The sequence below is a fragment of the Mus musculus genome, chromosome 5 (assembly GCF_000001635.26).
Source record: "Mus musculus strain C57BL/6J chromosome 5, GRCm38.p6 C57BL/6J".
Taxonomy (NCBI): Eukaryota; Metazoa; Chordata; class Mammalia; order Rodentia; family Muridae; genus Mus; species Mus musculus.
This window is the reverse complement of record NC_000071.6, coordinates 97,883,863-97,910,810: the sequence shown is the minus strand read 5'-3', so window position 1 is coordinate 97,910,810 and position 26,948 is coordinate 97,883,863. Positions and strand designations below refer to the sequence as shown.

Genomic DNA, 26,948 nt, shown 5'->3' with positions numbered 1-26,948 from the left:
GTGCGTCTTTCAGGAAGGGGCTGCTGAACAGATGTTTCTTCTTTTTTTTCTTTTCTTTTTTTTTTTTTTCAGCTTCACTTCCGCAGCCTTTTCCAGTTTCAGCTCTCCCATCTACTTTGATGTTTCCTTTGAAAATAAGTTTATGTATCAAAGTATTTCAAGTGTGTTGAGAGGACACAGTAGTGTAACACATGGCATTTCAGTGTTCACTCTTCATGGGCGTTGAGTATCACATGCATTTCCACGCTTACCCGAGTAACCTTGTGAGGTGGGCGCACACTCTTCCACGTCGTATAAATGAAGGCTAGGTGGAGAAGAGAGATATGGTTTTACAGAGAAGCTATATCATTGATTACTCTTGTCATCATATTCCAAAGTGTAGGCAGTCATCCATGCATATTGGTCCCATAGCTTCTTTTACTCTTTCCGTGTGGAAAGTTTAATAATAAAATGCAGCTTTTTTGTTTGTTTGTTCATTTTTTTGAGAAAAATACCTCAAAACTACAAATTTGATTCCATAACATTATGCTTCAAAAATAAGGAGTGTGAGGGGAATCTGGTAAGAAGGATTGGTGGGTAAAGGGGCTGTCTGCTAAACCCAAGGGTCTGTGTTTGATCTGCCACCACGTGGCACAGGGAGAGAAGTGGCCCCTGCAAGTTGTCCTCTGACCTCCCAAGGTGCACTGTCACATTAACGTACATGCAATTACTCATGCACAAAAGGAATATGAGGGGAAACGTAACATAACCATTGGCTATGTGTTGTATGTGTGTTCCCTGTGTAGTATATGGCAAACACCTTTTCTTTTACTTATTAGAAAATAACAATGTTTTAAAGGGGAAATTATAAGTGTCAGAACGAGTAAGACAAAAAAATATCCTCTACCAATCTACAAAGAATTAAATAATTATCATATTTTTTTCTCTCAGGCTATTTTAAAAATCTGCTTTAGACTATGCTACATGAATACCAATTTCGTTTCTGTTTGTGAACTGTATGATTGCAGCATAGTACACACACACACACACACACACACACACACACACACACACACACACAGGTTTCACAGTGAATTCCATCACAATATGCATAACTAAATGGAATAAAAACAAAGTATACTTTTTTATTTATTTTACAAGGCATTTGCAACCACCATGTTGCATTTACTAAGCATGTCTGTGATTGTTCTTTTGTCTGTACTCTGAATATTTTATATTTTTTTCACATTAGGGATGGGATCTTTATATACAAAGCAGCAATTTTTTAAGGCTTCCTTCTTATTTAAGGTTTCCTTTCCACCAATTCAGCTATTGGAAGTCAACTGTACTCTTCAAGTATTAAATGGAGGCCTTCAGGAGGAAACATTTAAATGTTGAATTTCCTAACTTTTCTGAGGGATGATATCATGGGTGTTGCTGTGTCTGCCACGGACGGACATGCACCATTCTTCTGTGCAGTGGATCCACACCGTATATGCGACCTCCCTGTTCCTCAGCTGGCATGCCATCAGATTGGCAACCACTGTGCTTGTGGTCAGTTGACCTTATTTTATGTGATGATGGCCCTAGGGCACAAGTGAAAGTCTCTAAGGTGCTTTTTAAAATTGAAAATGTTCGAGTTCTTCTCTTCAGGAAGGGCAGTTGTATGCCAGGGATGCTAAGGTCTGCCATCAAAATGACCCTTCTGTCCACTAACTGCTGAGATAGAAATAAATCATTGTTATTTCTGCCGCGATACTGCAGAGGCAGAGTAGTCAACATACTCCTGAGCGTACGGTGCTGCTTAGACAAGATGGAAACACATCCTCTGTGTGCATACACACAGGAAAACGTTAGCACCTTATTGTTCAGTGCCACTCATGGCTAGACGCTGGTGGCCATTTAGAACTTGGCCATTTCACATTCGAGGTAAAGATTTGAGAGTAAAACTCATGGGTTTACAACGAAATGAAAGCGAAATCTCTTTTTTTTTTTTCAAGCCACATAGATCACTTTTATCCAGTTAAAGCTAATGAGGGCATTATAGTTAATTGTCCTGGAAAGTCTTCCTGCACTGCTGTTCTGTTCTTACCCTCCCTGTCCTTTCTCCTCCCCACCCCCACCCAGCTCTATACATCACCTGTCTTCCTAGTTTCCCAGACTAGGTATTCTGCTGAATTTATCTCCCTATGTATGTATGTATGTATGTATGTATGTATGTATGTATGTATTTATTTATTTTTGCAGCAGTCTTCAAGAACAGGGAAAAGCAAGACTCTTAAACAAATTTAGCCCTGTTATTCTTTTGCTTGTATTTAACATTTAACAAAATATAAATGTTAAAGGTATGGTTGCATTTTCCTAGACAATGGATAGCTGGTGGGAATTCCATGCTTAGAGAAGAGGAGAGAGAGAGGGCAAGAGAGAGAGAATAAGACAAAGAGTGAACTAAGTATCCTTGTCCTTGGTTTGCAATAGTTTCCCGTGAGTATCCAAATGATGCTAAATAAGAGTATGAGTTTCTTCATTTTTTGATTTCATTTAATATGTATCCACTGTATGATTTATTACAAAGGAGTGGAGGAATTAATGAACAAGATTCACATTGAATTTTTCTTCTTATGGATTTAATTGCTAGCTCATAAGGCAGACAGTAGGTAAATATTCAAAATTAGTATGAGACATTGCCCCATGAATGAGGATATTCGTGAAGGTAACTGAAGGAGTTATACTCTGACATGTCCATAGGTAAACTATAACAGTCTCAGTGAGTACTATGAAGAAAAAAACAACTCAATATATGGATGTGTTCAGACAATAGCAAAGATCATAGTATCTTTATTTAATGGTTTTTCTTATTAGCACATGCCCACTTGTAAGACAGCTACTATACAAACTGAGGCAGGAGGAATGTGTCTGTGTGCTTTGTGTGTGCACCTTGGTATTTCTAAGGATATATCCTTTCTGTAAATGAGTGCACTTGTGGCACATACATGAGATATGCTCATCTCCTTGAGACTTTCTAGTGCTGCTCTGGGAACAAACAGTGAGCCCTCACTGTCGCGGCGTTAACCTTGCCAATCACAGACTTCCTGTAAGTGCACTGCAGTTACTTGGAACCTTTTATGGCTTGGCGTTGGCGTTCTTTTGCTAGATTACATTTATGCATTAGTACCATCTGTGCCTGCTGCACCTTCTGTGAGTTAGCCCTGTCCAAATGACTGGCATTTATCTGGAAACAGAGGGGAGAGAAAGAGAGAGAGAGAGAGAGAGAGAGAGAGAGAGAGAGAGAGAGAGAGAGAGAGAGAGAGAGAGAGAGAGAGAGAGACTGTCAGCATAAGCGAAATTTGGTGAGGGAGACATATAGAGCCATCTCTATTGATTCATTGTCTCTTGGAAAATCAAATATAATAATTATTTTTTTAGCCTCTGAAATGCAAAAGAAGTTACAACCAGTATTTAAATAAGGGAATACAACAAAGCACACATTTTGCTAGGTTTTCAAGTCGAGAGAAGTTATATGCAGTTTGAATACGAGGGTGCTTCTCATGTGATAGTGAATATACATAATACGGGTTTTGGTGTGGCTGAGCAGATATGGTAGATACTCGAACTGAGTTCTATTTTGATCAATGTGTTGAAGTGTAGACTTAATTTCACAATTTTATTTAGGAAACGATAGCTCTATATTCGACATATAAATCAGATTGCTGAATTATTCCATAGACTCTCTCCAAGACATTATTATTTTAAGCCATATGGTATTGCCACAGTTCTCATACCTCCAACACACCCTAAGCTGTGAGTGGAAATAGATGAATCGTTTTTCTCATCAGTAAAAATAGATGCCGAAAAGTTTCAGCTCATTTACGCCGTTTATTTTTAAATTGTGCCTATTTTCGGATGCTTGATCATCTGGTTTCCATTCTTGGGGCAGTTCAGAGGTGGTGAACTAGGGTCAGAGGGGGCCCCTAGGGGAAGATAAAACACAGTGAAGAGAGGTGGCAGCCTCAGAAAGAGGAGGGAAGGAGCAGACAGAGAGGGGACTCAGAAAAGCACTATAGAAACAGCTCCCTGAGGACACTCCTGAGCCCTAGAGAACAGGAACCATTGGTTCTAGCAGTTACAGCCACTTGAGCACAAGGACCGTTCACACAGCTCAATCTAGGAAGATTAACATGCGAATATGTTCTTCAGAAGACTCAACACCAAATGGAGATCATATAAAATCTTAGGGCGTAATGAGCATAACTATTCCACGTGCTACCCTGTGTTACACTATAGGCTCAAAGAGAAATTCAGACTGAGTCTCACCACAGAGCACTGCCTGGCCGAGAACTCACATATAGACAAGGTTAGACTCAAACATGTATCAATCCCCCTGCAGCTGTCTCTCCCAATGCTGAGATGACAGAAATGTATCACACTGCCCACCCTCAAATTTTACTCTCAAATGACGCTTGCCACTGGCAGTTCCAATTTACTATTCTCTGGATATTCAGCATCGTTGGCGTGGAAAAAATCTTGATGGCAGTTCCTCTGTTAGCTTAAGGAGAAGAGGCCCCATAGAATCGCTCGAAGATCCTGGCCCATCATGGTGTTGATGGGAAGTTGGTGGTTGCAGCTACATCATAAACAGCTAAGCACAGCAGTACTCATTCAATCACAAGTGCTGGGCTCTTCACTGATTGTTTTTCCTGATGGCCTAGTCTATGAGCCTGGTTGTGTTCATCTTCATTTGCCAGATGGTTGGCAACAGCAAAAGCCCTCGAATCTTCTACTCACTGACTGGGGGCAGGCGTAGGATGGGCAGGAAACCAGCCTTCCACCCCCTCCTCTCTCAACTGTTAGGGTAAGTGCTTTAGTTTCAATCATGGATTTTGTAGCTATTATGCAGAATAAATAGTTTTCCAACTCCATTAAGCATCCTATTTAAATCAAGTCAGTAATATTTCTACCATATTATTCTTAGTAGACTTGTAAACTGGTATGCATTTTCTTGAATATTTGCATTGTGAAAACACATATTAAACATTAGTATGTACATGCCATCAACAGTTTTGTTACATGATAGGGAATCAACTGCATGATAAATAAAACAAACATGGTCATATTTATAAATAATCATATAATAATTTGTAATTGAAGGTCATCATATTTTAAAAAGTTAATTGGGGAGTTAATTTTTTAAAAAAGTTTTATTTTTTTACAGCCAAAGTCTCAGTAACTTTAGAGAAATTAATTCTTTTGATTCAATTTTTTATTATATTCATAACAATATGTTTTGCTTTGATAATTTGAAAAAATATATTTTTTCATTGCACTGTCTTATGCTTTCTCCCCTGTTGAACCCTTTCTTCACCTGTATATCTTAAATTCATTTCATCGCTGAATTCTATAATCACATTTCAGTTACTTAAAAATGATATATATATATGTATATTTAATAACAATATTTTATTTTGTTAAATTGTACATTACACAAAAGTTATTATGCTACTCATTTTAAAATGTACCATTTGGTAGCATCAAATCCATTCATATTTTACAGCCATGACTTTTATACATTCCCAGAAGTTTTATCATTAGCACAACCAAAATTTCATACCTGCCAAAGAACAGTCCTTCACCTTCTGCACGGCCCCAGTAGCCACTGTGTCATCTCTCCTTGTGTGTGTAGCAGTTTTAGGTTTACCCATGTGTGGCATCCCTCTTCTATGATTGGTTATTTCAGTGGTATGACTTGTTCTAAGTGCAACCATGTTATAGCATGGAATGTTAGAATTTTATTCCCTTTTCTTGAAGTTAAAGTTTTATCTTTTTGAAGTTCATACACACATAACTATATTTATATCATATCATTATAGCCTTATTATTATTGTTACTGTCACACACACACACACACACACACACACACATGCACATGGTGGGCTCACTTAATGTTTCACCAATGTGATCAAGATTAGATGCTTGGGTTTGGACAAAATAACAGGAGGCTCATCCCTTGGAGATGACTTTCTAGAAGGCAGCAGATATCCTGGTCTTCCTGCTCTTTCCAAACCCCATCTTCCCTGGTGTCAGGTATAGGAGTTGTCTGTATCATGGGTCTATAATTTGGGGTTGGCTGTTATTCTTTGAATTTTGACCATTATGGATGTCTGTGGTAGTCTCTAGTTGTTGCAAAGGAAACTCTGTTGATGTGAGGTGAGAGCCACATTTATCTCTCCATGTAAGTAAGGATAAGTATATAGAATGCACCTGCACGGAGAAATTTTATTGGCCGGGGAAGGTGGGAGTCGTAGACTCGTGTTTTGGAGGATGAATAGAATAGTACACTCTATCCATAGATCTAACTTTAAAACTGATTGATCCCTGAATAGACACTCCTGTTCTGCTCGTTTATTTTCTGCTTCTTGTGAATAATGGATGTAGGATTTCTTGGTCCCCGGTCCTTTAGAGCCACATCAGAAAGAGCATTTCTGGTTCACTCTGCATTTCTGTGGTTATTTTTCCGGATACTTCCAGAAAGACCACATACATTTTTATTTCCTATTAGCCACTTACACGGATTTGAATTTTCTATATCCACTCCAAACTGCTATTTCTTCATTTTTAAAAATGATGATAGCCATCCCAAAGGGTGAATGATTGGATAATGATAGTTTTTTTAAGCTTCTATTTCTTCCTTACTTTTTAATTTATAAATAATTTATAGTTCTTATTTTAATATATTTGTTATATATGTGATTAAAATGATTTATATATAATAAAATAACTACTAAAATCAAACACATATTCACCCTCTTCTATAGCAAACTTTCTTTCTTTCTTTCTTTCTTTCTTTCTTTCTTTCTTTCTTTCTTGCTTTTTTTTTCTTGGTTTTTCGAGACAGGGTTTTTCTGTATAGCCCTGGCTCACTTTGTAGACCAGGCTGGCCTCGAACTCAGAAATTCACCTGCCTCTGGCTCCCAAGTGCTGGGATTAAAGGCGTGCACCACCACGCCTGGCTGCAAACTTTCTTTTTTATTGTTTTTTATTTATTTACATTTCAGATGTTCTCTCCCTTCCCTGTCTCCCCTCCAACCCCCCCATCCTATCCCCCCTCCTTTTGCCTCTAAAAGAGTGCTCCTTCACTCACCCACCCACTTCCCCTTCGCTGGGGCATCAAGCCTCCACAGGACCAAGGACCTCTCCTCCCATTGAAGCCGGACAAGGCAATCCTCTGCTACATGTGCAGCAGGAGCCATGGGTCCCTCCATGTGTACTCTTTGGTTAGTGGTTTAGTCCCTGGGAGCGCTGGAGGGTCTGGTTGGTTGATATTGTTGTTCCTCCTATTTCTTCATATGTGTGTGGGGGAGGGCGGCAGCACCAAACATATTTTTAGCTCATATCTTGCAGGTAATGCAGTATTACTAGTTACAACCTCCACACTGTATGTCTTGAAACACCTTTTTAAGTGAGAGTTTGTATCCTTCAACCTACTTTATCATTTCCCTCTGCCTTTCTGTCCTTCAGCATTCATTGCTTGCCATCACCTAATTGCTCTGTCTGACTTTTAAGAAAATATTTTGTTTCTGAGTGTGATCATCTTGTCCTTATCTTTCTGTGTTCAGCTTCTGTGACTTTGCCCAATGTCATCCTGATTCAATTATGTTGTTTTGTTTGTTTGTTTGTTTTTTAATTTCTCCCCCACACCTCTCCCTCTTGCTCCAGCCCCACTTGCTCTGGCCCATAGGTTTGTTTGTTTGTTTGTTTGTTTGTTTTGTTTCTCATTACAGATGGTTGTAAGCCACCATGTGGTTGCTGGAATTTGAACTCATTTGAGCAGTCAGTGCTCTTAACCGCTGAGCCATCTCACCAGCCAGCTTTTTTCCCCCCAGTGCCCCCAATTATGTTGTATATGACCAAATATTCTTTTTAAATGATGAATAACATCTTTTGTATATACCACATATATTTTTTTCTTTTCCTTTAAAATTATGTTCATTTTAAAGAAATAAGTTGTATAAAAATGTTTTTCTTACTTTTTTTTTTTAAGTCTACTAGTAGACACAGGTTGCTTCTGTACTTTGGTTACTGTGAATATTTCTGCCAGTATTTCTGTACACACAAGAGTGCTGTTTTTCCCCTCCCAGGCATTTGGACTGGCATGGGATACAAATACAAAGGCTTTATGTTGGGTGAGATAGAATAACTTCACAACAGATTTTCTATAGAAGAAATGTAATCGGACATCTTAGTTCATTTAAAAATATCTATAGACGTGCTATGTGCAGCTGTCTCGTTTGATGAAGCTGATGTATTTTTGCAATGAAATAGATACTTTAGCTTGCAACTCTTTAACAGAGCTTTATAAATCCTCCTTTCCCTTTTCAGCTTGAAGCCAGAACTCATCCTTTGCGTCAGTGTGGCAATTTCTCCTCTTCCTGACTTGTTAGCACACATGACCTTCTGCCTGTGTTGTTGACATGTAGTTTGTGAGAAGGTGGGGCCAAAACTGAGAGCTCTTGAGATTGAGTTGGGTATATTAGAAATGTGATATAGAAAATTGTTTTGTGTAGGTAGAGGTGGTTGGCTTGTTCTATTTTGATAAAATAAAACTTCTTGCTAACCCATTAACTAAAACCCTTAAAATTGTAACAGAGACATGAGACTGGTTAGGTTGTCTATGCTTAAGGTGCTGTATGCAATTTCTCATCTATAAATATTTGTTACTTAACTGAGTTGTATAGCAATCAGCATTGATCTCATAATCTTGATAGTTGGTACAGCCATTGTTTTAAATATTAATTTTTAACCTCTCCAAATTAAAAAAACAGTAGGACATTTATTTAAGGACCTACTACCTAAGCCCATTTGCTCTTAGACATAAATTGTCTCTTCCCATACAAATGCAGAGCAATAAGAGAAAAAAACTCCTTCCAAAAGTCTCTTTGTCTGGAGAATTGGGAAATGATGCTGAATTGTATGCTAGACTTCGGCTCCGAGGGGCTTTCCTGTTCATAGACACTACCTGATCCAACTGCCAGGCAGACGTAGTAGTTACCCGATGCTGCCTGCCAGCTGCAGCAGCTACTCACAGACTGGTTTAGATGTGTCCTTTATTGCTGATCAGTGAAAGCTGATCTTAGCCATATATGCAAAGCTCTGATATAATCCCTTTGACTGTGGAGGTGAGGTTCACGTCCCCCAAAGACTGGGATGTTACCTATAGACGTTGTGAGTCCCTGGGGGATGGTAAGATTATAGAAAACCATTGTGCTTCCATTGGTGTCTAGTTTTCTTGATACACATGATTCGAGATCACTATAAAAGCAATAGGTTTGCATGGTGTTATCTTTTAAACCAATATTTGTGCCTGGAATTCAGATTTGCTTTTTCTTATTTCCATATGCTCTGTTTTAAACATATGTTAAGATGTTATTTAAAACTAGAAGCACTGAAAAAAAACCCACATAAAATATGTTTTCTTCATTATCCGAGGCTTCGGTGCCATCATCGTTTGGAGTGGGAACGAGAATGTTAAGTTATGTCTGTAAAACAGATTTCAACAGCACCAAATAGAATGCACAGCTGGCTGTCATTCTCCCAGGTGCACTGGTGTTCTCGGAAGAGACTGTTTGAAAATGCGGATATAATTGGCCATTCTTGGGGGGTGCCAACGCCATAATGTTCACTGAGTGCTTTCCAAGTTCCAAAGATTAGTGTTGATTTTGCTGGAAAAAATGTGATTAAAAAAACATACATTCCACATTTCAATCTAAAACCTACACTGTTGCTGTTGGGTTTCCATATAGGTACCATTCAAATAAAAGGATACTGTCATTTCACAGCCTTTCTGTCTGTCGTGGCAGGCTGTTTGGTGGTATATGGCCCCTCAGCAACAGCTTTACAGTTACATTGTAAGACTACATGATATTTAATACCTGATTTATTTGCTTCAGTCATCAAAGGGGTATTTTCAAGTGACAAGTTGTGTGTGTACATGTGTGTGTGTATGTGTGTACATTTGCATATCTGTTGAGACCATAGGTAGATCTTGAAGTGTCTTTCCTCAAGAACCATGAGTATTAAAATGAGACTGGGTTTCTCACTAGCTTGGGGCTCACAAATGAGGCTGGGATAGTTGAATAGTGAATGGCCCTGAACCACCTGTGTCTTCCTCCCTAGGACTGTGATCATAAATGCATACCACAAGGCCAGGCTTTTGTTTTTATGTGGATTCTTGGGCTCAAACTCAGATTCTTTTCCTCGTGCAAACACTATACAAACTGTGTCACACCCCCAAATTCTTTACATGATAAGGCTTTGAAGTTCAATCCACGGAGCACAAACTTTACAAACATTAGAATTTATATCATCACCATCCTTTATTGAAGTTACAGCTTTCTCATCTTTCGTGTTCCCAACTCCAGAGCATGCCTGTGTTCTGTTCTTGCTATAGACTACTACTTACTTTAGTCTTTCACCTCAGGAAGAATAGTGCCATTAATGAAACACAGATGACTTTCCTCATTCACTGTTAACAAGGAATGGTAATTAAAGTTAGTTTATTAAGTTTCATTACTAATTTTTAATTAATTGTGTATATGTGTGCGTGCATGCATATGTGCCTGCTCTGAGTGTATTTGTGTATACCAGGTGTGTGGGAGGCTGTGGCATTAAGAAGAGGCATGCAACCACCTGTAACTGTAGTTTCAGGTGGTTTTGAGCTACCATGTGGGTGCTGGGAACAGAGCCTGAGTCCTATGCAAGAGTAGTAGGTGCCTCGATCTATTAACCCATCTCTCCAGCTCCAGGTTTCATTATTTTAAGAATATTTGTGTTATTTTTTTAATCCAAAATTAACAAATGTTTATAAGTTTTTAAAAATTACTGCCAACTTTGAGCACTTTTTAAAAACACTGGTTTCAGAAAAAAATCTGTACCAAGTGTTCTACATTCTCATTTTCATATTTAATGACATGAATGAGAAATCCCTGATTTGGTTTGGTTGCTGGAATTTTCACAACATATGCGGCAGGGCTATGCTTCTTGTGTGAAGGAGCATCTTTCAAAGACTGATTAAATAACATGGACAGAGAGGGGAATAAATGCTCATGTTAACTGCACCCATTTAAGCCTCTGCATCCTGCTGTGAACAGTGGCGGGGCTGTTCCTCCCTTGCCCAGGTAGGGTGTATGTGGAATTAAGAATTGCTGTGTAACTGGCATATCTACTTCCCTCCATTGTCTCTGTCTGCTGGTGGCTTCCACCATGAAACAGACCCAACCTCCTGCCATCTGCTGTGTGTTCAGGACTGACATCAAGGTCAGCTTCTCTAGGATGCCTGCTGTTGCCCGGTTTAGAACGTTTCCAGCCCGCGATCTGTCCACTTCTCTGCTGTGTCAGTTGCTGGGCTGCATTTGAAAATCCATATGACAAAGGAAAGCAGGAGGACTCTTGCCCAAGGGGTGGTGGTAGCTACTGATTAATTACAAGGCAAGTTAGTGGGCAGTGGCATGTAGGTCTGTAGACATGATGTTTGGCAAGCCAACCACTGCGTTTTGCTTTATAGGTCACTAATCAGTGTGTTGTTAAACTGAAGTTTCAATATCCCTACTAAAAAAATCATTTATAGGAGTCAGAGAATATTGCCTATATAGTTTAAATTTCAAAACTGATTCAATATTTCTTTTTCCTTTTAATTTTTAGAAATATATATATATACATATATATATATATATTTACTTACATTTTTGTTTATTGAGATTGGGTCTGTCTGTGTAGCCCTTGCTGTCCTAGAACTCACAGAACTCACTATGTAGACTAGGCTGTCTGAGAACTCACAGAGATCCACCTGCCTCTGCCTCTAGAGTGCTGAGATCAAAAGTGTGTATCACCATGCCAGTCTGTGATTGTACACTTCAGCAATAACTCATTCATCTGGTATTTTATCAGTTGTACTGTAGGATGATCTCTGAATTAGTATTTACAAGACAGTAATGAGAACAAACCAAAACAAAAATATACAAACAAACAGAATGAAACTGGGGAAAAATGTCACGAGGTTTGTAGTATATGAAACAGAATGATGGGCTGGAAACAAATTCCCAAGCCTGGATGGCTAAGAACAAGAAAAAAAAAACTGAGGCAAGGAGACACTTGCCATAGAAGCATGAAATACTGACTTCATATCCCCAGGGCCCATGCAAAAGGAGGACACGGATACCTGCTCCTGAAGACCCAACATTGCAGGAGACAGAGAGAGGAGGTTCTCAGAGTCCTAAAGGCCACCAGCCTAGGTCCAGGTTCAGTGAGAGTCACTGTCTTTAGGGAACAAGGCAGAAGACGGAGCAGGACATCTAACACACATGTAGATCACACATACACTCTCTCTCTTTCTCTCTCTCTCTCTCTCTCTCTCTCACATACATTCTCTCTCTCTCTCTCTCTCTCTCTCTCTCTCTCTCTCTCTCTCTCTCATAATATAAATGCACATACTGGAAGAGCTAGTATAATGTTGAACTCACTGTACTAGCATCTAATTATGTTTTCTGTTTGTTTTCAGAGAATGTAATAAATTAGTAAATTACATTATTACTAAAAATCATGTTTTCTTAGAATAGCAGATGTATTTCTCTACACTAACCTTATATTCATATCCTATTTGTCTTGCTATTTTCTATCTATCTATCTATCTATCTATCTATCTATCTATCTATCTATCTAACTATCTACCTACCTACCTATCTGTATCTATATATGTATCTATGTGTCTATATATCTATATAGCTATGTATGTATGTATGTATGTATGTATGTATCTATCTATCTATCTATCTATCTATCTATCTATCTATCTATCTATCCACACATACATACACACATCTACCTGTGTATCCATGAATCTCATGATACATCATTAGTTTTACACAACGTTTGACTTGCAGATAGACTTGAACCTCAGGGTCTGGCTTTGTGACATGCATGATTACACTGAAGTGTAACACCATAGTCAAATGTGTGCTGCGTTGTTACAACCAGTCACCTTTTATAACTTGACTTTAATCTCTTTTATTGTTGTTTCTGGTGACATTTTTTAGTTCTTCGCAGATACAAAACTATTCTTTGTACATAAAATGACTCAATACACTTAATATTTAATCAGCCATTATTTTGAAGCATCCTTGTTACCATGTCTCTAGTTATATGAATGTACCTGTATACTATATAAACTCTTTAAAGGTTGAACATTTATACTTTTCATTTTGTTGAGATTAATTGTATCTCCTGAAATGTTTACTGTTTTCATAATCATTTTAAAATTTACTTTTTATAATGAATAGAAACTATGTAAATTAGTAACAACCTTGTCAATTAAAGGGCAATATTAATGCATATTTAGTTTCTTTCCAAACTGTAACATGAAATTCCCATTGAATGCCATTGTGCAGTCACTGCTCAGTGAAATGACACATGTGCCACAGTGTCTGCCATCTTCCCTTGCAAGAAAACCTCCATGGCTTATCTTCAAAGCATATTTGAAACCTAAAGCTGTTTTGCATATAGAATCATCATAGTCTTCATGTGTTACTAGATTTAAGTTGGTGTACATGAAATATTTAATGTATTGTTTGGAATTATCTTCTCTATGATCTCAACTTAGCAACAAATGCAGTCGTTTGTTGCTCTAAGAATTTAGACCATATTAGTCTGCATAAAATCAAAACTAAACCCTGATTTTGGAAATGTGGATAATTAATTATTAAACATAAAAAATAAACAGCAGTTATTTAAACATGTTTCTCAAGTGTGCTGAAAATATTAAATGCACACATTTGTGGACTCATAATTGAATTTCCTTTACATGTCCTATTACACGGCACATCTTGAAGATATTTACTGAGACTTTTCTAGACAGAAAGCAAACAGAATCACAGCAGCTAATTTTCCTGTTAAAGTTTTAGAAAGATCTTTCACAAAATCATGACTAGAGAGATGTTTCAGCAGCTTAGAGCGCTTACATACCTGATAACATGAGCTGTGCTCTGTGCTCCCTTCTGTGAGTCCCATTTGGGGTGGCTCACAGCTTGCGAATTTGGTTCTAGAAGCTCTGATGTTTTTCTAGTCTCTAGAGGTATCCACAGCTATCTACATACACTCACAAATGGACCTGCACACATACTTAAACTATGTTGGTAATCCTTCACAAAGTTATCCACAACTATTCTTCAGACTGAAGTTTTTTTTTTTAATTAATATTTTTTATTACATATTTTCCTCAATTACATTTCCAATGCTATACCAAAAGTCCCCCATACCCTCCCCCCCCACTTCCCTACCCACCCATTCCCATTTTTTTTGGCCCTGGCGTTCCCCTGTACTGGGGCATATAAAGTTTGCGTGTCCAATGGGCCTCTCTTTCCAGTGATGGCCGACTAGGCCATCTTTTGATACATATGGAGCTAGAGTCAAGAGCTCCGGGGTACTGGTTAGTTCATAATGTTGTTCCACCTATAGGGTTGCAGATCCCTTTAGCTCCTTGGGTACTTTCTCTAGCTCCTCCATTGGGAGCCCTGTGATCCATCCAATAGCTGACTGTGAGCATCCACTTCTGTGTTTGCTAGGCCCCGGCATAGTCTCACAAGAAACAGCTACATCTGGGTCCTTTCAGCAAAATCTTGCTAGTGTATGCAATGGTGTCAGTGTTTGGAAGCTGATTATGGGGTGGATCCCTGGATATGGCAGTCTCTAGATGGTCCATCCTTTCGTCTCAGCTCCAAACTTTGTCTCTGTAACTCCTTCCACGGGTGTTTTGTCAGACTGAAGTTTTACGGTTCCATACACTTCTATAGCATTCTTTAGTGGTTATTACTCATGAGGCATGGTTTCAAACCTGCGTAAATTTTCATTTGAATACCCTGTTAAATAATCAGTAAGATTCCAAAACTGGGTAGAGATTTGGTTGTGTGATAAATAGCTAAAAAGAGCTGATTACTCTTGGAAAAATTATTCTTGTAGAGAAGCCGGCAGTCCTGGAGATCCTGGGACGATGTTTCCCTGCTAATCCTGTAGAGAAAGTGAGCAGAGGGTACAGAAGGAGCAGCGAATGCTGAAGACAGCAGGGTGTGAGGCCAGAGAAAGGACACTGGCCTTCAGGGCCGCAGAGGCTCTTAGCCATGGGAAAGCTTACAGAACACTAACTACTTATGTCCTTGTTAAAAGCAAAGGTGCTTCACACAGAGTGACGTCACCCTCCCTTCAAATCGATGTAGCATGTTAAGTAACTTAGATTAAAAAAAAAAAAAAACAGCAACAATAAACAATGAAGAATGAGTACAGGCCTTAACAGACTAAAACACCCAAACTCCAGGCATAGTCTGTTAAAGTCAGTTTCCACTCACCTTCTCAGACATTTTTATTTTACTTACTTTTCTATAAATATGTAAATTATAGTTGATTTTTAAAAGTTAGTAGAATGTTCCATTGTCAGGCGCCCCACATTGCTTTGAGGAAAAGTCAGCTGTTGCTGCTCTCATTATGACCTTGCCTGTATTTCATAGGATGAGCGGAAAGGAAAGCAGGCAGAGAAGCTTTGATGATCTACTCACATGCTCTGAAATTTTGCTGTCTGTTTCCTGCATTTCTGTGTATTTATTTCATCTGGACCCCATGAGCTTCCTTGAGTTTTAAACTTAGGTTGTTCACTGATCCTCGTGGACCTATGCAATTATTTTCCCAGTCTCTTCACATTTATTCCCCATGGAGCAGTGGTTTCTCAGAGGACAATTGTCACATGTCTCAGAGATCTTGCATTCGTTCTTATTTTACCTTGCTTTTCAACATGAAAAGATGAAATTTCAAAATCAGTAAGCCTTTCACTGTGCCCGATTTACATGAACATCAGTCAAATATACCAATTTTCATATAGGTTATTATTTGAAACTTATATTTCATTTGAAATTGTCAATACACGTGCTATCAAAATTGGTAGATTTTGAAATATCTTTACCATAGCTATTGTTTGTCCTTGTATGTTAGGTTGTATTGTAAGCCACCTGTACTGGCTATGTTTTCTGTTGACTAAGGGACCTATTTTCTATTTCTTTATAACTATCGTTATTTATCATTTTATACTAGACATTGTGAATATATAATATATGTAATATATGTATATGTGTATATATATTATAACATAATGTATATAATTTATATCTCTGTGTACGTGCATGTCTATCCTCTTAAATTTATATATATTTTTTACTTATTCACTTTACATCCCACTCACTGCCCCCCTCACACTCACTCCTTCCCATAATCATTCGCATCTCTACCCTCTCCTTCTCCTCTGAGTGAGTTGGGCCCCCTGAGTCTCCCCCCACCCTCACAGTTCAAGTCTCTACAAGGCTAGGTGCTTCCTCTCCTACTGAGGCCAGACAAGGCAACCCAACTAATAGAACATATCCTAAATACAGGCAACAGCTTTTGGGATATTCTGCACTCCAGTTATTCAGGACTCCCATGAAGGTCAGGCTGCACATCTGCTACATATGTTCAGGGAGGCCTAGGTCCAGCCCATGTGTGTTCTTTGGTTGGTGGTTCAGACTCTGAGAACCCTAAGGGTCCAGGTTAGTTGACTCTGTTGGTCTTTCTATCTCCTTTGGAGCCTGCAATCCTTCCTCAGTTAGACTGATAACTATCTTAATTTGAGGTAGACATATGTACTTGCACATATATAGAGAGAAATATATAACACTTCCTCTCTCATTGTTGATAAGTCTCTTCTCTGGGCTGCATTTCACTGGTTTCAAGAGTGAACTATACAGTAGGGTTAAAGTTTTTCTTCAGTAGTTCTTTTAAATCTCTCTCTCTCTCTCTCTCTCTCTCTCTCTCTCTTTCTCTCTCTCTCTCTCTCTCTCTCTCTCTCTCTCTCTCTCTCTCTCTCTCTCTCTCTCTCTCTCTCTCTCTCTCTCCCTCCCTGGTAAGGAAGCAGGGAAGCAAGGAAGCAGGGGAAGCGAGTTCATCACCTAGGCTTGAGCAGATTAATTCCTGTCTCTGGAGTGAAGTTATTTGGCCTTTTAGTGACACTGTTGCTGTTTTGTTTGTAAAATGTTTATTGTTATTAAGTAACTCTACTTCCAAATATTTAAATGTTTGCATTTGGTATCACATAATAAAAAGTGTATCCCTGTCATTTGCTAAACACATTTTGGAGGCAATTATTCTCTTTTAAAAATATAGCCATATATTAATCCAAATATATTTTGCTTTTTATAACATAAAAGTTAATAGATAACATGTCATCTAGACGAGTGAATGGAATTTATTTTAATAAACTCTGACCATCTTTCTACAGTGGCCTTCTTTAGAATAATATTATTCTCCTATTGCCTACATATTAGTTTATTAATTTCCCCATGATGATAGACATTTGGATTATTTTATATTTTTGTTTACATTTTTGTCCTACATTACTTTTTTATTTTTCTCTGTTTGTTTCTCCCTGTTACATCTGAGTGTATAGAGGGTGTCTTTAGGGCTCTTGCTCAATTACTGTCCACATCAGTTTTAGAGTCAGTCTCTCACTCAAACTGTAGCTCATCATTTGACTAGACTAACTGCCTAGTGAGCTCAAGAGAGTTACTTGTTCGTGTCCCCTGACACCTATCCCACGACCCCCAGCTGATAAAATGCAGTACCATATATGTATACATACATACATATATAGATAGATAGATATGTGTGTGTATGTATTCTATTGTTTTAGAGATGCCATTTTTAATATTACCTAAGACATAATCTACAATCTAACTAAGATTAGGAAAGTTAAAATTATTGATATACTGCCTATGATATAACTAATAAATAAATATTAAGCAAAAGTAAAATACATAAAAATCTGTTTTGACTGTGTATGTATGTAGTGTGTCTTTTGGGTATCTACTTCCCACTACAATTTATTATGAAGCACAGCAGGAGTTTGCCAATAATGATTTCCAGAAAACTGTCAAAATTATATCTATATCTACATGCAAACACATACACTCACTCACATATAGATTCATTCTCTCTCTCTCTCTCTCTCTCTCTCTCTCTCTCTCTCTCTCTCTCTCACACACACACACATACACACACACAGAGACACACACACCTTGTGTTACAATTACTTCCTCAGAAGGATCATCTCATCTCTTATTATGACCAATGGTTTAGATGTTCCATTCTCTGCCAACTATATGCTTAAATTTCAAAAGTGTCAATAAACAAACTATTTTCAAAGTAAGTTTTACTTATATTTATAGAGCTACAAAAATTTTGGAGGTACCATGACAGCATGAAGAGACAACTCTGAAGTTGAATTTTAGGCAAACTCAGCAGTTCCTTGAGTAATATAGAATTATGGTCTATATTAGATGGACATTTATAGGTTGAATTTCATTTAGAAAACTGTGTAGAATTGTATTTCAGCTCAAAATCAGTTTTAGGCAAAGTCATCTCTATTTCAGATTCTCTATAAATGGGGAAGGTGTATATTGCTTTCCTCAGTGTTGTATCACCAGTTAATTTAGGAAATTGACATTCGAAAGGCTTCTTGTGTTCTCTGGTCCCCTAACAATAGTGCCTTCCTGAACTTCCCGGCGATGATCTCTATGTCCATATGTCTGGGTATTTGTGGTTTTGTTTGTTTGTTTGTTTGTTTTTCATCATTTGAGATGGTGTTTACTATTGCACTGTGCATAGAGATCTAGGGAAGTCTTTTTAGAAATGGAGATAAAAATAAATCAACTCCCTGTGTTTGAAAAGTCTCAACTAAAGTGCGGTTGTTTGCGTTGGCTTGTCAATGGATGTTTATGAGGCAAACATAATCCTGTTATGGTTACAGCAGTGAAATACATCCTGTGCAGATAGCTAGTAACGGCCCATGTGAGCACTGATGCTAGTGGAATTTTAATGCTTTAGAGATAGGAAACATGGTGTCTGCTCTTGTTAATGCTGCTGTTACTGACCACAGTAAAAGTAGAGGTGGAATCAGGTTTTAAATACTGTGATAGAACCGTATCTCCCACAACAGACACACCGGGTCTCGCTGCTCTCCTGTTTTCCTCTGTTTCTTTAGTTCACTGTAGAACGGTCATGTTTCTGATATCTTTCCTTTAGATTTCTTATTTATTGTGAAGTCCAAGAGAAGGGCCATTGCTAATAATGATTTCTTGGAAAGTGTCAATAAGATAGATCCTCACTCAGGAGATTTCTAGTTATTGCCTGAAATATCACTTGAGTGTAGTTAAAGCTGTCAGATCTGACTGTGAGTTTAGCCTGGTTACCATTTGTTATCATTGGTATTTTATTCACAGTAATTCTTGCTTGATACATTCTGTTCCTTCTTATGGTAAAAATTTGTAATAGAATAAAACTTTATGTGGACTCTGCTTTAAAGGGAAAGTTGAGAATGTTAATGCTGTTAACGCTGTAGAACTGGTGTATCTGATGCTGACCTTGAACTCTTGGATCTTTCTGCTCTACCTCCAGGTTCTGGATTGCAAGTGTACATCACAAGCCTAGCTATATTTTTAGCTTATGATGATTTGTATGGGGCATACTGTTTCCTAGAATTCAGTAAAATCTTCAGAACCAGCGGATTTATTTTTCACAGAATAGCGTGGCTTCAGAATTTCCCATGTCTAAATGTCAAGGTCACATTATCTGTTTTTTTCCCTTTCTTTCTTTTCTTTTCTTTCTTTTTCTTTTTTTTCTTTTTTCTTTTTTTTCTTTTTCTTTTTTTTTTTTTTTGTAATTCAGGTTCAGTTCAAATAAGTCCTCATTTGGCATCTACATAGTCCTATCTGTTTGGTACTTCACTAAAACACTTCCAGAATAAACAAGGAAAAGTAGATGTGCCGGGGCCTCTTGTGCAAGTCAGAGGCTGAAGAGAACTGTTGGTGGAGGGTTGTGGAGGTTAGCATGCATTTGAATATGCCTTATGAGTGGGAAGTGTAAGAATGCGAAAGTGGGCACTCATTTATATTTGCCTAACCTTACACTACTTCTAAAGAAGTATTGAAAAAAAATACACTAAAGCTTCAGCAGAGTAAAAATAGGAGCACAATTATGAGCCAATTTCAACTTCAATTATATCAGAAAGTGCACTGTCATGATAACTTGTTATTTTAAATTACCCAGCCCAGGAAAAGCTCCCTACAACCTAGGCAGAAAGTGAAAAAGACTAAGTTATAGAGTTGTCATTGTGTAACAAAAGGGATACATGTGAGCTTAGCCTAACCTTTTCCCCAGCTCCAAGTGAACTGATTTGTTAATATTATCATCATAAACAGTAATTATCCTAAGCACAGCCCCCCTTCTTCTTCTTCTTCTTCTTCTTCTTCTTCTTCTTCTTCTTCTTCTTCTTCTTCTTCTTCTTCTTCTTCTTCTTCTTCTTCTTCTTCCTCCCTCCTCCCTCCTCCCTCCTCCCTCCTCCCTCCTCCCTCCTCCCTCCTCCCTCCTCCCTCCTCCCTCCTCCCTCCTCCCTCCTCCCTCCTCCCTCCTCCCTCCTCCCTCCTCCCTCCTCTTTCTCCTCCTCCTCCTTTTTTTGAGACAGGGTTTCTCAGTATAGCCCTGGCTATCCTGGAACTCACATTGTAGACCAGCCTGGCCTCAAAGTCAGAAATCCGCCTGCCTCTGCCTCCCAAGTGCTGGGATTAAAGGCATGTGCCACCACCGCTCAGCCACAGTCTTCTTCTTATATGCCCAATGGTCACACAGACTCTTTATGTTATGAAAAACTATAGAGATAATATTGGAGATCTTTGAAGACATTTATAAGATCTATAAAAATAAAATAACATAAGGTCTGGTTAAATTTCTGTATTATGAGTCATCAAAGTAAAGTTTTAGTACAGGAAGAAAAATCTTATGGTATGGACTTACAATTTTCAAGCCTTGGGTGGAATTTGTTTGAGACCTTCACATCAACCATCCAAACCCAGGTGGCTTCTGGGTATGTGGAGATTCCACAGTAGTTCAGGAACCACAGAACAAGAACACCACTGATGGAAAGAAATAGTTTCACTTAGTCCTCCTCCTCAAAGAGAGTTTTGTCAGTTGTATATAAAGAAAGGATTCTTAAGCTATTTTACTATGTACCTTTGGATAGTTTGCAATATTAGTTGAACAGAGAAACACATACCTTATCTAGCAATGTGGCTAGAATATTTGATGCGTAAAAATTGCAGTCTTCCTCTTCCAGTTAAACATAATGAAGTACTGAATATGTGAGCAGTATCCAGTATAATTAGGGTTACCATGTATTTACATACACATGAACAAGCATATTTTAAAAATTAGCCAACAATAATCTTTCTAGATGCCTGCACTGCCTTTTTTTATCAAGACTCCTGATATTTATTACTTTAAAAATGAAGAAAAGAAGACTCTAGATTGTAGAGATTACAGTGATAGCTATAGATTATACATTTACAGAAAATGCTGAGTGTAGATTCCAAGATTTACTTGTCAATCAGCTGATCCATACACTTGCACCCTTGAGCAGATCTTCAATTCTGACGGATTCACCTGGATGTCAATTGTCAGGTGCAACCCAGGGAAGAGAAAAAAATCCACCAAATGTTGGCAATCTCTGACAGAGCAGTTAACAGTGGCTCCCAAAAGTAAAACATGAATAGATGTTTGGGGTGACTTTGAACAACCTATAAACGAATAGTATTGTAAAGAATTTTATTTGTAAGGGAACTTATTTGGGGGCATTGGATTTATTCTTTGAAAGTTAATATTTCTTTTAAGTGGTTAAATATGCAAGTGAACAGAAAGTGTAATAATGAAAGGTAAGATGTTGTGGACAGTCCCACTCCTCCCAGATGGCTGGTACTCTGTCTGCTAGTCTTTTACTTTCCAGCCATATTTACACAGTTATGATCATGTATATATATGAAAAACTGGCATTCTCTTTTCACTACCATTTTTCTTCATCTTTAAAAGGTTTTTATTTATTTGCCACATGGAATTGTGTTAGGTGAATTATAATTTGTTTTCTGGATTATTGAGCAGAAATATAAATTGATAATATAGTTTTTCTATTATAAAATTCTATGGTGAATATTTTAGCACCTGGTTTGTCATTTTATTGTTTTGGAATCCCAGCATGAGATTAGAGGAGTGGTGGTAGTTGTCCCGAGATAAGAAAGTAGGGTTTGCTGCCTTTCTTGCATAGTAGCTTGCTGTATAGATTTTGCCAATTTATACTGCCACTTAAATGGCATGTGAGTTGTCTCCTTGCCATAGACTCTCAGTAATTAGCTAATGTGTTCAACATAAGGTAGCATAAAATAGTATGCTTTAAAAGAGTGGCAGTTTAATCCTTTTTAATTATACCTTTTCTTAGATGAACAATGCTGACCTAGGAAGGCTGTATAATATGATGTTAGTTACCCACATAGAAACACCTTTCTTACATGCTAGGAAACATTTATTTTAGGTTGGTTGGGAATAATCTGGTTTGGAATTAATTTACCTAATTGATTTTAGTTTATGGAGAAAGGTCAACAGCTTAATATCTGAATTACCACATTGAATTTATAATACAACATTTGAATTATCACAATGAATTTATAATGGAGTATACTGTAAAATACTTGCATATTGGCCTACAGTCACTAGTAAACTTCTGTTTGTTCTCCCTAGATTTAGTTTCTTTAAATATTTAGAAAATTCTACCTTTTAATATTTTCCCATGCAAAATTAATAAATTAAATCATATTTCCCTTGCATTCAAGAAGTTGTACATCCCCAATGCAAAGAAGGAAGTGTATTCATAATTCATGTTGAAAGTAATGAGGTGTTATGATATTGATCTAACTCAATTTTTATTGATGAATGTTGTTATCACTCAAACCTGACCCAGTTATTTGTATATCATCAAATTCAAGTTAGTTGTATTAATGCATAAATATTCAATGTGGGTATTGTCCAAGGCATCATCACTGTGATTTGTGATACATGCTATGTATTAGTATCTAAGACTTATGCCACCTGATTCAGATGCTAGGCACAAACTAATAAAATTAGTATTTGTAGAAATATTGTTGCTTCCAAAATTATGTAGGAGACAAAACTTGGATGGATAATTGCCTTTTAGCAGACGTTGTTAAAAACTCTAGTTCTTTTTGGTCTTTATGGTTATCTGTTTTCAAAAAGGTACAAAATCCCTAAATTTGTTGAGCAGTTGTGTTCCAAAACAAAATGGACAAAAACCAACCTCTATGTTCTAACTTCTCTTCTTCCACAATATTTTTTAAGTTTTTTGAATTTTCCCCTGTTCCGTGTATTTCAAATAAGCGCTCACATTACAGGAAACTCTAACATGAGGAGCTTTTGAGAGCAGATGTAATAGCAAATGGAAGTCTTAATTGCATGATAATTCTGGCCTAAACTAGGAGAAAGTGGGCTAGATTTGGCCAGTGGAGGACTCTGGACACAAGTCATGTGTCACAAGTCAACAGTATTATAGGAAAGGGGGAAGGGAGAGTCTTTATCAACAATGGGAAATTTTGTTTTCAGATAATTATTGGGTTAGTGATTATTCTATGAATCAATATATCTACACAACCTTCACTAAATTGTTTAGGAACTGGACTGAAAAAATACTCTCTAAAAATATGTAATTGAAGTAAATTGTCTTAATTTGGGAAAACAGGATCTATAATAGTGGTGTTAGAAGTGGGTCAGCAATCTAGGATGTGATGTAGAATAAAGTACAGCACAAAGAAAGCATCTCTATCCAGTCTCGGGTTTCCTTGTCCTTGGTTTTAACGACCTCTTTAATATAGTCCTCGTAAGCACATTTTTAGAATCACTCAATTGCATAAGAAAATTCATCCATTTTTACTTCGTCATAGAAATGTATACGGTGATGTTATTGAGAGTTTGATTTTATGACAGCGGCGCCACACTTCAGACAGCACTTACAAAGTTTTAATCCCATGTTGATTTTTTTTTCTACATGGACTTTAGCATACCATCAAATAAGCAAATTTTCTGTACACAATAAATAAAATCAAATGAAATAAGATCTGAGCCATGTTGTCTTGAGCCAGGGAAAATGATGACTTAATGACTAATGGGGACATTGTTCTGAGCTTTGGTATCATTAGTTACATCTTGCTATGGAAAGTAGATGCTCCTTGACTTTTTAACAACTGCTTCCTTATTTCACCATGGATATCTTTCTTCCCTCAGGGCCGATGCATAAACTTCTCCCGGGTTCCACATCAATAAGACGGGAGAACAAAGAATGAGAAGATAAGAAGACAGTGTGACAGTGTATCTTCATGATGCTGATTTCCAACAGAACCGACAGTCCGGTGCATCTCAGAAGTTCTTGGGACAACAGCCCATTTTCTCTCTGTCAGGAAATGTTTCCTCTGCCTTCTGCTTTCTGTGCACTAAACATTTTCCAACACTTGTTCTGCCATCGACATGAGAGGTGATGAAAGTCATCGGCGATAGCCCATGATTCACGACACTGAAAATCCCGAGGAATGTTAGTTTGCATGCTAGGGTTTATGCAAAGCTCGTTTTGACTATGTAAGAGGACAAAGCAGACACATCGATGATGTAATGATACCAAAGCTAGGACTGCAAATCCACCAGCCACAGAGGTTTGCAATGGAGACTGGTGATTCTGCCATGAATGTGTGGCCCCTGTGCTTTTGTTTGGCAAGATCTTTAGCTACAAGCAAAACATGAAGTTTCCTCCCAGGCTAAACAGATAATGGAGTCCACTGCCTTGTAGCTATGTCAGATAGCAAAGCCTTTCCAAGTCCTCCATTACTTTGTGCCTTACAGGAAATTTCTGACTAGAAAATCTTGTCACTGTTACACTGAAAGTGCACACGCATGACAAAATGTAGACGAGACGCCTCAAGGTACTGGATGCAAGCAGGATTTTTGCCCTTTAGTTTTCCAAGACACCTTTCTTTTATTATGCACTTGAGACAAGAGAATTAATAGAGCGTTAATTCAACAGGAAGACCGCCTCCAACCAAAGACCTGGAGCGCAGCATAAGGACTTGTGATTTGAGACGTTGTCCCCAGCCTGGTAGATCCCCCTTTCTCAGCATTTGGGATTTAGCAGTGCATAAAGCATTAATATCTGTAAAAACACCTAGATGTTTGTTTGGCTTTTAATTTAAGGAAGCTGCAACCACAAAGCTTCCGCTCAGGGTTTTTTCTTCCTTCAAGTCTCCAAGGGCTCTTCAGCGTCACAAGCCAGCAACTCTCTTTGCATGAAAATTTCAAAGTTTAATTAATATAATTAAAGGCAACAGCAAGCAGCAGCCTGTGAAGATTTTGCTCATCTTTTTTATGCCTTTTGACATTGAGTGACCTATCACTGTATGCATGTTACTTAGAAATTGAGGAGCACCACACCTTGGTTGTGGTTCAGCCTGGGAAAGAGACCTCCTTCCTTCTGTTTATAAATTAAAATCAGGAGGGGCGCCATCAGAAAGCATGGACAATATACATACTATAAATTTTTAGAAATATCACCATCGTGTCACGTCAACGATGCCAAATTATGTTAGTGTGAGCAGAAACCCGGTGGGGGAGGAAGGCGGCAGCAGCCGAAGGAAATAGCTCAGATAATCTAGTCACTTTCGATACTGTACTTCAGATGCGAAATGGATATTCGACTGGAAACCTGACAAAGCGCGCCTGCTTTGATGTGAACTGTTATAGACAATGACCAGTGGCCGGGTCAGTGGGATGTCTCTCTGCGAGCACAAAGGCTTATCAAATGACACTAAAAATAAGTTCAACAACCATCACTTTGGAAGGGAGAAGGCGAACATTTCATGTTTGGCGGGCATGTGAGTGCAGGAGATGGAAAGAGCCATTTAGAGCATCCTCATATAATTGCCCGCATTGTACTCTTCATGGAAATTTCAAAGGACGGCAGTGATATTTTTCATTGGTGTCCACGTTTGTGGCACTGCTCCAAGAAGCCTTATGCACACATACAAATATACAAATGCACACACCTACACTCTCTAGCTTTAATCTTTTTGCTCAACCTTATTTATATCACTGACTGGCTGGATCCAAAGTCACACCTCCACATATTAGTGAATAAAAAATTTTTACCTGTGTCTCTGTTATCAGTTTCTTTAAGTTCACATGGAGCTTACACTTTGTAGGGTTGGACACACAACTGCTCTGGTTAGTAACAAGATGGAATTCTATTCCATTGTAAAATATCCAACATGTTCACAGTTGATTCATGGTTGATGTTACGGGTATAATCTGTGTGTGCACATAGAAGGCTGGTAAGTACACCTAACTCTTCCTGTGATGGTCTTTGTAGACGTTTGTTCTGTGTCTGCCTCTAAAACAGGACCTATGGCCACTTCCCCAAAAGGCATTTCATTTCTGATGCAGGCACACACCCATTCGTGATATTTTAAGAGCATCAAAAATACTACAGAAGCTCTGGCTATGTTTCTTTGGTAACCACTTCAAATTTTCACAGAATCCTGTAGCATGTTTGCACCACGAGGGATGTAAATAAACCTCTGCCTTTAAATGGCAAAATAGCTTCCTTGAGATTTGTTGCACTGGCTGGAGGATGTGTCATAAAAATACAACAAAGAGCTGTAAATGAAGAGGGTGAGTCAGGAGTCTACACATAGACTGGGAAAGGATCATTCATAAGGTTCAAAGACAGATGGAATTCCATTGCCCTTAAAGTTATGAACCAGATTAATGTTATGCTTTAATCGCAGATCTTAGCAGAAATGAGAATTTGTTTTTAAAATTAATCTTCTTGGCAGAGGACATTGCGAATCTTTATGTGACACTTTTCATACATAGCAATAGCTCCCGTGTGATTGATCTGGACACGATGTCAGTCGAGATCTCCTCCTTTGTACAAACAAATGAGTCTTGTCCATCATCCATTTGTGTTACATAAGGTT

The 26,948-nt window shown here is 38.1% G+C and overlaps 1 protein-coding gene across 1 annotated transcript in view; it reads left to right on the top strand.

The window, feature by feature from the left end:
* Antxr2 (anthrax toxin receptor 2) overlaps positions 1–26,123 on the top strand; it is a 146,330-nt gene extending 120,207 nt beyond the window's left edge. The window contains exon 17 of the mRNA NM_133738.2: positions 24,211–26,123. Within this exon, the coding sequence (NP_598499.1) occupies positions 24,211–24,249 (39 nt within the window). The 3' untranslated portion in view covers positions 24,250–26,123. The remainder of the gene's footprint in view (positions 1–24,210) is intronic.
* The last annotated feature ends 825 nt before the right edge of the window (positions 26,124–26,948 follow it).